This window comes from Loxodonta africana, chromosome 9, assembly GCF_030014295.1.
Source record: "Loxodonta africana isolate mLoxAfr1 chromosome 9, mLoxAfr1.hap2, whole genome shotgun sequence".
Lineage (NCBI taxonomy): Eukaryota > Metazoa > Chordata > Mammalia > Proboscidea > Elephantidae > Loxodonta > Loxodonta africana.
Window position 1 is genome coordinate 26431466 of NC_087350.1, and position 12709 is coordinate 26444174.

At 42.6% G+C, this 12709-nt stretch overlaps 1 protein-coding gene across 1 annotated transcript in view; it reads right to left on the reverse strand.

Moving 5' to 3' along the window:
• Positions 1 to 12709, reverse strand: part of RASEF (RAS and EF-hand domain containing) — a 98980-nt gene that overhangs the window by 44995 nt on the left and 41276 nt on the right. Inside the window, exons 2-4 of the mRNA XM_064291194.1 lie at positions 9714 to 9860; positions 5289 to 5379; positions 950 to 1045 (exon numbers count right to left, since the gene is read on the reverse strand). Coding sequence (XP_064147264.1) covers positions 950 to 1045; positions 5289 to 5379; positions 9714 to 9860 — 334 coding nt within the window. The remainder of the gene's footprint in view (positions 1 to 949; positions 1046 to 5288; positions 5380 to 9713; positions 9861 to 12709) is intronic.

A 12709-nucleotide genomic window follows, 5' to 3' on the forward strand; every position in this document is an offset into this window, starting at 1 on the left:
TGTCACTTAATCTCAATGGCAATAAACACTAGAAAGGGCATTAAAAGTTATCAGGTGAAAAACCAGAAAAGCAAAGTGATGTGCCCAAGGTCAAAATGCTACTTTCAGAGATGACTTTTTTCTAATTATTCATCTTCATTTTAGCTAAGATATTTCCATTAATTATGGAGACAACACACACACAAGAACTAAAACCTGAGTATACTGGCTGGTGACAGCCTATTTTAATCATTTCTTCCTACCTCTGTAATCAGTGATGTCAACTTGGTAGCTTGAAATTGGTAATAGTGGAGTATTTACACCATGGAACCTGGCAAATGTCACAAATTGGGGCTTCTCCTCCCATCCCGCCAAGAGCTAGTTGTTAAACATCTACTAGCACGACACTGAGTGAACTGTACCTTGCTAGTTAGAAACCACTTAGAGCAAAGGCCAAAACCCAACCACAGCTTTGCTCATCCTTCAACAAGTTCTCTCCCTCTTCTTGCTGATCAGGGGTCCTCTACATTCAGAACCTTCTTCATAAAAGAGGAATATTCATTGCATTCGATAAATATTCACTGAATACCTGCCGTATACCTGGTACTAAGGTAGGGGTTGGGATACAGCTGTGACCAAGAAAGACAGTGGCCCGCTGTCCCGAAGCAGACAGTCCATTGCACACGTGGGACTTGAGGGTGCTTGGCTGGTGATGACTGCGCAAAGCAAACTGGGATTCGATGGGCACTGTTCAAACAGTCAGGAATATCACAGTAGGTAGCCCTGCAGCTAGGAAAGGAACTCAGGGCCCTTGGTGAAAAAAAAAAGTCTTTCCAAGGAGTCCAACTTGACTCTGCTATGTGATTTCAACTGCTGTTTATTTATGGTTCCAAATATGTTTACTTGTTAATAACTTAGACACCTTGAGATACCGAGGCTCTTCCTAAATGTCCAGCTGCCACATACCTACCTTTTTGAGTTTTTTTATCGTCACGTGTAGATCTCCTACTTCTGTTTCATACTGACGTCGGAGGTCACTAAGGGCTTCTTCAGCTTTGCGTTTTTCCTGGGGAGGGGAAAAAAGATTTTGTGGCATGCTTACAGGGTTGATTTCAATAGGCTCCATCCCTTAAAATAAACCCCACAGGTGAGAAATCTTTTGTGTCAAACTGAGGCTGGCCCAAGTCTACTCGGCGAAGAGGAGAAGGGATGGCAGAAATAAACCAAATAACTTTAGATGTGCAACAGTTCTGAAATTGAAACTGACAAAAGTGGAAGAACTGCAGCATCCCATAACCTACATATGCACGTGGCCCTGGGGTGACACATCTAAGACTATTACTCACATTGTGATAGAGGTCCATAACACACTAACTAATCAGTCAATTAACTATCATTATAATTAATTAAAAGATATGACTCCAGGTGGTTGACATGGGGAAGGGATGAGTGTTGCCCACAGTTAGCAGGGATGGTTTCACAAGAGCTATGAGATTCAGACTGATTCTTAATTAGTACGATCTGATTCAAGTCCTGAGAAAGAGACGAAATTTCCAGGCCAGAAAGAGCAGAACTAAAGGTGGAAATAAGCAGAGTGCTTGGAAGACTTGAGCAGTTTCCCAGTGCTTAAAAGTGCTCTCTTTCAGGAGGGAATGTTCTTCTTTAAACATGGAAGGAGGCCTGATGGTGCAGTGATTAAGCACTGGCTTTTAACCAAAAGGTTGGTGGTTCAAATCCACCAGCTGCTCTGCAGAAGGAAGATGTGGTAGTCTGCTTCTGTAAAGATTACAGACTTGGAAACCTTATAGGGCAGTTCTATCCTGTCCTATAGGGTTGCTATGGTTGGAATGGACTCCACAGCAACTGGTTTGGTTTTGGTTTCAATTCCTGGTCCGTGGTGTATATGGTGTACCACTCACTTTTTCTGGCTCTCAGGTTCTTTGGTAGTCTACTTTTACCACTGAAAGCATCTGCTGCCTTCCAGTTCTGCAGTGGCTAAGAGCTCGGCTGCTAACCAAAAGGTCAGCAGTTTGAATCCACCAGCCACTCCCTGGAAACTCTATGGGACAGTTCTACTCTGTCCTATAGGGTCACTATGAGTCGGAATTGACTCAACGACAACGGGTTTTTGGCTTTTAGTGAGAACTTGTGTAACAGTGAAAGTTGAAAGAAATGTTAGCTGAGGCAAAACAGCTGGGGTGTGAGGCTTGCAAGTAAGGTAGTGCAATCAGGAAGTGTGACTGGGTAAAAATATTGTCTCTTCGGGCTTTTGCACCCCTAGATAAGCCTTGTAAACACATTTATGGTTTCTTGTGTGATGGTTAGAGAGCTTGGTGGGCTTTGTTTGTTTTGTTGTGTCGTATTTGGAAAAGCAGAGGTTCCTCATGTAACCTAATGGAAGGCAACCACATAAATGTCAGCAACCAAGGTCGAGTGGTACAGAGACACCTGCTAATTATGGGTTCGAAAAGCTTGGAAGCTCTGTGGTAACCATCTAGTACCAGATAATATTTCTCAAAATGCATATTACCAACCAAAAATTTAAACACACTCCATGACTAGGCAGGTTTCCATTAATGAAACACATGATATCAAAAAAAAAAAAAATCAAAGCAGAAAATAATTGGGTCTTGAAAGGGTTTTAATCTGCATGGCCCAGCAAAGGGCCTTTCCCACTCAGTAACCATCAAGAAGGAAAGGACCACTGTATGCAGGGGTCACCATGGCATGGATTAGAACAGAACCACCTACTACTTCCAAAGCTGGGTGAGACATGCCTAAGATTATCCGCCAAAGCAAAGATTCTCTACTAAGCAAAACAAAAACAAAAAAAGAATGCAACAACAGAACAGGTGGTTGAGTAGATTCTGACTCATGGCAACCCCATGTGTTGTAGAGTAAAACTGCACTCCATAGGGTTTTTTTTTTTTAATATATAATTTATTTTTGCTGTTGTTGTAGAACACACACCAATTCAGCAATTTCTACACGTACAATTCAGTGACATTGATTATATTCTTCAAGCTGTGCAACCATTTTCACCCTCCTTTCCTGAGTTGTTCCACTCCTGTTAATATAAACTCACTGCCCTGTGAGGTTCCTATCTAATCTTTCGAGTTGCCGTTGTCAGTGTGATCTCATATAGTTGATCTTAAAAGGGCACAATGATCAAGGCAGAAATTCTTTACTAGTTAAGCTAAATTATTATTTGAGTTTAAGAAGACTTTAGGGGATATTTTTGGTTTAAGATTTAAAGTTTATCTCAGGGCAACAGTTTCTGGAGTTTTCAAGACTGTGACCTTTCAGAAGCAGATCACCAGCCTTTCCTCAGAGTTTGAACCTCCAACCTTTCAGTTAGGAGCCGAGCACTTAACTGTTAGTGTCACTCAGGTACACAGATTAAGCAAGTATCTACTTAATTCCCGCTTAAAACAAAGGAAGGGGAGCAGCATCAAAAGAATACAGGAAAATTCATACCCAAGAAAGTTCGATTACAGCTCAAAATCCATTAAAACACTTTATTAAATGATTATGAGAAGATTTTATATGTGATGAACCACTGCCCCAGGTTTTGGTGTTTATTTGGGTCTCACATTTTCAGCAGTTTTCTAGATGGTAGTTTTGCTAAGTGATTCATTTTTTCCTAGGGCCTACCTGGATGCTGTCATGTCATCAAGCCCTCAGGACTGCAAGGTGGGTTCACCCTTTCACCTAGAGCTTACAACTTACCTGAATTCAAATCACACCACCTGCAGATTTCTATGCACCCTGCTTCCCTATAGGTAGGTACTTCTCACAGGTGTCCCTTCATGTTCTCCTGGAGGAGAGAATGACCAAAGGGAGCCCCAGGAGGTCAGGGGTTGCCCTTCAGCAGCCTTCAGAAGCTCCTGTGAGTAGATACATCTTGAAGTTTCCTTTTTCTATTACCAAATTCTGTGATTTTACAGTCTATAAAAAAAAGTCTATGCTCAGCACTAAAATAAAGTTTTATGTTAATGAACAGTTCAGTTTGTTGTATAAATATGCACTGATAGCCTATGAATGGATCCAGGCACTATGCACATAAATAGCAGGGAGCAATAAGGACAAAGTGATGCTCTCGTGTATTCCCGTGAAGGGAAACTAGAAAAAATAAAAGTAACTGCAGGATGTGATGCTAAGAAGCAGGTTAAAGCAGAGAGATACAGCAGTAAGCCAGTTACACAGGGGCATTAGTAGGCCTCTCTGAAGAGACATCATGGTCCCACACCTGAACATCTGCCTGCCTTCAAAGGCCTTTCTGCCCACTTACGGCTATCTAGCCTGGGCAAGTTACTTCATCTATCGATGCCTCCATTTTCTTACCGGATAATTCCAAGAACTAAATTAAATCATCTGTGTGAATTAAATAATCCATGTAAGTTATGTTACATATATTACTCATGAAAATTAAGTAATGCATGAAATTAAATGCTGGTGTTGCAAGTTGCTATCGAGTTAATTCTGACGCACGGCAACCCCACGCGTGCAGAGTAAAACTACTCCATAGGGTTCTCCAGGCTGTGACCTTGAAGTCTGGATGAGGCGAATGTGGCTGAAGGACCAGGGGCAGGCATCGAGGAGAAGGTGACACTTTCTCTGAGCTGGGCAGAATTTAGGAGAGTGGAAAGGAGAGGGCCCACCATCACCAAGGCAAAGGAAACAGCTGGAGCAGAAGCAGCACAGCCGTGAACAGCTAAGCCGACCAGGCAGCATTTCGCTCTCCTGGACACGGCGGATCAGCATGAGTCAGGGACCGAGTCAACGGCAGCTAACAACAACATAGTGAGGGAAAAGCTATATTCTAAAAACACCAAAGTGTGATATAGGATTGTAATTTCACTGTAAACTAGGTTGAAAGTTGGTGTGTATACAGGCAATGAGACAATGTGTAAAAGCCAAGTTGCCTTCTCCACCAAAGCCTGGCTCTGCCTTCTCCTTCAGGACTCAGCTCTTATGTAACCACTTCAAAGAGGCCTCTGACCTCCCAACCTAAAGCAGCCTCCACCCTAGCCACTGACTATTACACACGCTGCTTTATTCCCACCACCGCACTCATCACCATCTGAAATCATCTGCTGTATTTATTTATGGGTTTATTATCTGTCTCCTTACCCTACTCCAAAAAACAAAAACAAAAAGACCACCACCACTAAAAAATGCTTTCACTGAGGGCCTCCGTGAAAGCCTCTACTCCCTGCATCCATGCCCCTGCACCGTGAGCAGTGCCCAACACCTAAAAAGTGCTCCACGAAACGTATTGAGTGAATGGGCCCATCCCAGAAACTCACGTCTTTCCGCGTCTTGTGCTCTGCAGCTTGAATCCTCTGATCCATTTCCTCCTCCAGCTCACTCAGCTGCATGGCTGCCTTGTCCTGGGCTCTGAAATTCAACCAGATGTGTGCTTTTTCATTATACTCTTAGGCTTGTAACATGAAGACAACACCTAGAGCTCATCTATTTCAAGCCCCACATCACACTAACCAGTTGCTATCACTTGGATTCTGGCTCACGGCAACCCCATGTGTTACAGTAGAACTATGCCCCACAGGGTTTTCATGGCTGTGACCTCTCGGAAGCAGGTCGCCAGGCTTTTCTTCTTAGGTGCCTCTGGGTGGGTTCGAGTTGCCAACCTTTCGGTTAATAGTTGAGCACTTAATCATTTGCACCACCCAGGGACTCCTCCACATTATACAGATGAGGAGAAACACTAGTCATAGTAATATTCCCCATTATTTTACAAAATAAAATGAGATCGGCGATTCAACCATTTGAGAATAAAGTGATCTTAAAAGTATACATTAAATAAATAAAATGAATTAGATAAAACAATACTAAACTAGATTATGACAAAGGAGAGATAAAGAGATCAAATTGCTGGGAGGCTGTCAATATATTCTGAAAATCCTATTTGCTGCCAAAACTGTGTTATAACCATGAACATAAAAGAACTTCAAGGCAAAGAGAGGGTTAAATATAATTTTGCAATTTTATTTTAGCAAATTGACAATGTCATATGCTAACGTTAGAAGAAAAAAAAAGATCTAAACGACACGGATTTCTAATAGGTCCCCCGAAGTTCTAGAATATAGATAAGGTTAACTACTTGCTATAGAGTCAATTCTGACTAATGGCAACCCATCCATATACATCAGGATAGAATTGTGCTCCACAGGGTTTTCAATGGCTGATTTTTCAGAAGTAGGTTGCAGGCCTTTCTTCTGAGGCATCTCTGGGGGGACCTGAACCACCAAATTTTCAGTTAGCAGCCGAGCACGTTAACCGAGCACCATCTGGGGCTCCTTAGATAAAGTTACCTTTTTAAAAGTTCTGATTTTTTTTTTTTTTTTAATTAACTCAGAGAATTAAATCACACCTCCTTGGAGGCAGAGCACACTGACTTCTAGAATGTCACAAATGGGAAACTTGAGGTGAGAAGGGTTCCAGAGTCATTTTATTTTGCAATTGGCTAGCATGGGGATATTTGTCATATTACAAAGGTTGAGGTTTCAGAATGAACCTAAAAAGAAAAAAAAAGCTTTTAAAATTCTTTCTCAGCTACATGTGCAATTATTTAACTTTTTGCATACATATTCTTTGTCTATCCAACTAAATTACAAGCTACCTGAAAGCAGAAATCATAAGGTCTCAAGAGTCAATTCACTTGGACCGATGGCATGCTGTTAGCCACAGGGAGAGAGCAGGTCCTCCCATCCTGCAGTCTGATGGGCTTCTGCTACACCATCCTACCTGTTTCTGACTCATTTACTTCCTTATAACACAGCTGTGCATGCGGTAGCTGAAGGTCTACACAAAACTCCAAACAAATCTGGGTATGGGGGGGAGTCCAAAGTAAAATTCTGAGTAATTCGTCATTGTTTTCTTCTTGCCTTTACTTCCTCCTCTCCTTATAGCCTTCCCAGGTCAGGTTAGTCAGGCTTGGAAAGTCAGCTAGTTTCTGCTTACAAATATCTGCTATTGAAAGTCTAGGAATTACACATCTCCATAAAAACTTTTTTTTTTGGTAAACTCTGTGACTGTAAATAGCTGAGTCATGTGTCCTTTTTCACTTTGCGGTGAACGTTTCTTTTATGGCCTTACCTTCTAAACAATAGTTGCAAACATCTGGGGCTTCTCCTGAATACTTCTCACTGCCCTCCTCGCTCTCTCTGAGCAACTCTCATTTTTTCTTGTGTTAATCAGGGAGCCATCATGACACTGTATTTGTCCCAGCATTTCCTAATCCTTCATAAAATGTCTGGAAATCTGAGGACCACCGTTTATTATCCTATTGGAAGCCTCTAGAAGGCAAACTTGAGGAGAAAGATCAACGTCTGGAGCTGACAATGTTCTGAAGAAACGTGCTGTGAAGAGTTCAAATGCTGCATGTCTCTAGGACTATAAGGTTGGTCCTATTTAGTATTAAATTTTTAAACATTTTACCTTCTACATTTTAGTTCTCCTCAGTCACTCCAAATGATCAATTTATAGCTTTATCATTGTCATGGATTGAAATGTGTCCCCCCCAAAATATGTGTCAACTTGGTTATGCCACAATTCCCAGTATTCTGTGGTTGTCCTCCATTCTGTGATTGTAATTTTATGTTAAAGACGATTAGGGTGGGATTGTAACACTACCCTCACCCAGGTCACATTCCTGATTCGGTGTAAAGGGAGTTTCCCTGGGGTATGGCCTGCACCACCTTTTATCCCTCAAGAGATAAAAGGAAAGGGAAGCAAGCAGAGAATGGGGACCTCATCCACCAAGAAAGCAGCACCAGGAGCAAAGTGCGTCCTTTGGACTTAGGGTCCCTGCGCCTGAGAAGCTTCTCGACCAGGGGTAGACTGATGACAAGGAACCTTCCTCCAGAGCTGACAGGGAGAGAAAAACGTCCCCTGGAGCTGACACCCTGAATTTGGACTTGTAACCTACTAGCCTGTGAGAGAATAAATTTCTCTTTGTTAAAGCCACCCACTTGCGGTATTTCTGTTATAGCAGCACTAGATGACTAAGACAATCATCATGCTAAGGGGAAGAAAAAAGAGACAGAGGAGCTGAAGAAAAGTGGGGTCGACAGTTTTTACCTGCCCCCCACGCAGAAGGGACAGCGTCCTACCCAAAAAGTTGTGGAGGCCAGCATGATGTGTGCAGGCCGGGAGATGTGGGGAGGAGCCCATGACAGCAAGAAGCGCCTGTGGGGCAGAACATCCAAGCAGCAGTACCACAGACAAAATGCCCCTTCTTACCCAACACATGCTAAAATAATTCGGTCCTTCCGGGGTGCAGAGAGGACAGAGGCTGCCTGCCGTCCAGACTGCAACAAATATAAACGCTACTCGATGGCACTGGGTTTTGAGTTGCATGAGGCTGCTGTTAAAACCAACGAGGTGTCCTATGTAAGCCGGTTACGACTTACATAAACTGTGTTACTGGAGACTTGAATAGTGTTTCTGAATTTCAGTTGAGGTGAGAAGGCAAGATGAGGAGGGTTACGGAGATGGAAAGAATCATTGCTGAACCCCACTATGTGACAAGTGCTGCGTGAGGGGCTCACCCAGGATGTCATCTGCTAAATCTTAGCAGACTGATAAGGTGAATATTTTCATCCTCATTTCGCAGATAAGGCTCAGGGAGATTGAGAAAGCTGGCAAGGGCCACACACCAGTCAGTGACAAACCTAAGGTTCAAACAGAGTTCTGCCTACCTCTGTGGATAGACGCCTACCTGTGTGGTTCACGTGGCTGGATGTCACGTAACAGATCTCTCTAAATTGTTCTGTATCTAGTCATTGGCCTTGGAGAGTTCCTATAACAGGGTGGCAGTGACTTACTGTTTGGTCTCTGGCTGAACTACGAATTACTGCCTAACTCAACTTCCCTCAGGCTGGCTTTGTTTAGAAAGCTCTAGATTCCTGAGATTTAATAAGTCCCTATCAGTAAGAGGATCCCTGGTGGTATAACAGTTAAGTGCTCAGCTGTTAACCAAAAGGTTGATGGTTCCCACCCATCCACTGGCTCTGCGGGAGAAAGACCTGGTGATCTGCTTCCATAAAGATTACAGCCTAGGAAATCCTATGGGGCAGTTCTAGTGTCCCTAGGGCTGCTGTGAGTTGGGACCACTCCAACGGCACCCAACAACAACAAAAATGACGTCCTATAAAGTGATAACGCAGGTGAGTCCATTTGCCACATGGGTAAGGCGGCAAGTTAAAGGATCCTGTGTACGTACAACTTCCACCATCTGCCTGTCACTCTGTCCTACTGTGGTGGCTTGGGTGTTGCTGTGATGCTGGAAGCTATGCCACTGGTATTTCAAATAACAGCAGGGTTAGCCATGGTAGACAGGTTTTCATAGAGCTTCCAGACTGAGACAGACTAGGAAGAAATGCCTGGCAATCTATTTCGGCAAATTAACCAATGAAAACTTTATGGATCACAATAGAACATCGTCTGGCTCATGTGCTTTGGACATGTCATCAGGAGGGATCAACTGCTGGACGGGGACAGAAATAGAAGGTCAACGAGGATGAGAGACACCCTTGGTGAGATGGATTGGCACAAAAGCTATGATGGACTCGAACATGCTGATGATGACTGAGGATGACGCAGGACCAGGCAACATTTTGTGCTGTTGTACATAAGGTCGCCATGAATCTGAGTCACCTCACAGCGGCTAACAACAACATGGTCCACTGAGGAAGGAATGATATCAATACCTCTTCACTGCGATAGCCAGGTTCTCCATTTCTGTGCTCTGTAGTCTGATCTCGCGGATAAAGTTCTTTATAACATGCTCATACGGCTGAAGTAGTCTTGGCTCCACGAGGTTGATGTTTTGATACAGAGTACCAACTTGCTCTTGTCTGCCAAAAAAAGAAAAAAAAAATTAACTTAGTCAAATCAATAAAGAAATAAAAAGGCAAACATACAGAACACTTTTAAGGAAGAGACATAAGAACCCAAAAGGGAAGGAGCAGCAATAATGGAATGACCTAGAATGAAGGGAAAGACAGAAGTCAGAGATGCTATCGCATTATTCTCCGTATCGGGAGATGGAAGTCCGTGAAGGCAGCAGAAAAGGACAGAGAGGGATCGATAGGGAAGGACTCTTTCTCTGTCAACACTGTTTTAATAAAAAGGTAAATAAATTTAGAGGAAAAAGAACTGGTATCATTTAAACCATTTACTTAATTCCGTGTTCCTCCAACGTCTAATGTGTTCCAGCCTTTATGTTTGTAAGAGTGGATATACCTATTATTTTACATTCATTTATATTCAGTCAAAATTACTTCATACAAATTCATATTTCTAAGTATTTATATGTTACCATCCTCATACTCCTTATTGAATTAAAATATTATTAAAATACAGGAGCCCCGGTGGCACAGTGGTTAAACACTTGGCTGACAACTGAAGGTCTGTGGTTTGAACCCACCAGCCGCTTCACGGGAGAAGGATGTGGTAGTCTGCTTCTGTAAAGATTTACAGCCTTGAAAACTCTATGGGGCAGGTCTACTCTGTCCTACAGGGTCACTATAAGTCGGAATCGACTCGAAGGCAGTGGGTTTGGGTATTAAAATACAAAAATGTTCAAAGACATTTCAAAAGAAAAATTGGCAACACTTTGTAAAAACAAAGAATATTAATTTATACAAGTTGAAAGAAGAAATGCCAGGAATTTAGGCGATATGCAATTCTTTGAAAGAGCCCTAGTGGCACAGTGGCTAAGCGCTCGGCTGCTAATTGAAAGGTTGGCAGTTCAAACCCACCAGCCAAGATGTCATAGTCTGCTTCTGTAGAGATTACAGCCTTGGAAACCCTGTGGGGCAGTTCCACTCTGTCCTATCGGGTCGCTATGAGTCAGAATCAACTTGATGGCAAAAGGTTTGTTTTTTTTTTGTTTGTTTGTTTGCAATTTTTTGGGCCTACCATGACAACTTACCTTAACACCAGCATCATAAAACTTTACCAATTCCCACCAAGTTTAGAAATCTTTGAGATAGCCAATAATTACAGTAAAGCTAACACTGCATTATTTAAAAAGCATCTCCAGTGGCTTGGCTACTTCTTATGTTCAGTGATCGACTGCTATGATTTTACAGCTACTCCCCTGACAACAGGGAAGAACACGCTCACCATTTCTCAAGCTGAAAGAACTGAAGAAAAAATTCAAGCCTCGAGTTGCAATACTGAAGGATTCTACAGGGAAAATATTAAACGATGCAGGAAGCATAAAAGAAGATGGAAGGGAAATTAGTCACAAAAGGACAAATATTGTATGAGACCACTATTATAAGAACCCAAGAAAAGGTTTAAACACAGAAGAAAACATTCTTTGATGGTTACGAGGGTGGGGAGGGAGTGAGTGAGGTATTCACTAACTAGATAGGAGACAAGGATTACTATCTTAGGTGAAGGGAAGGACAGCACACAATACAGGGGAAGTCAGCACAACTGCACTCTAAGAAGTTCCCTGAATATAACCAAACACTTTGACGGACACAGCAGCAGGGGCACGGGTCTGGGAACCATGGTTTCAGGGGACTTCTAGGTCAAATGGCATAACAAGTTTATTAAGAAAATGTTCTGCATCCCACTTTGGTGAGTAGCATCTGGGGTCTTAAAAGCTAGCAAGCGGCCATTTAAGATGCATCAATTGGTCCCAATCCACCTGGAGCAAAAGAAAACGAAGACAGAAAGAAAACATGAGCCCAAGATACTGAAAAGGGTCATATAAACCATAAACTCCATCAGCCTGAGACCAGAAAAACTAGATGGTGCCCGGCTACCACCAATGACTGCCCTGACAGGGAACACAACAGAGAGTCCCTGATGGAGCAGGAGAAAAGTGGGGTGCAGAGCTCAAATTCCAGTAAAAAGATCAGACGTAATGGTCTGACTGAGACTGGTGTGACCCCAGAGGAAATGGGCCCCAAACTCTGTTAGCCCAAAACTAAAACCATTCCCAAAGCCAACTCTTCAGACAAAGATTAGACTGGACTATAAGACATAAAATGATACTGGTGAGGAGTGTGCTTCTTGGCTCAAGTAGACACATGAGACTAAGTAGGCAGCTCCTTTCTGGGGGTAAGATGAGAAGGCAGAGAGGGACAGGAGCTGGTTAAATGGACATGGGAAACACAGGGTGGAGAGGAGTGTGCTGTCACATTGTAGGGAGAGCAACTAGGGTCACAGAACAATGTGTGTGTAAGTTTTTATATGAGAAACTGACTTGACTTGTAAACTTTCACATAAAACACAATAAAAATGAATAAAGGATTAAAGAAAAAAAAAAAGGTGAAAGGAATACACAGAGCCACTATACCAAAAAGAATGGATGTTCAACCATTTCAGAAGGTAACATACGATCAGGAACCAATGGTACTGAAGGAAGAGGTCTAAGCTGCACTGAAGGCATTGGTGAAAAACAAGGCTCAGGGAATTGATGGAATACCCACTGAGATGTTCCAACAAACAGATGCAGCGGTTGAGGTGCTCACTTCTCTATGCTAAGAAATTTGGAACAAAGCTACCTGGCCAACTGACTGGAAGAGATCCATATTTATGCCTATTTCCAGGAAAGGTGATCCAACTGAATGTGGAAATTATAGAACAGCATCATTTATATCACAGGCAAGCAAAACGTTGCTGAAGATCATTCAAAAGCGGCTGCAGCGGTACATTGACAGGGAACAGCCAGAAATTCAGGCCA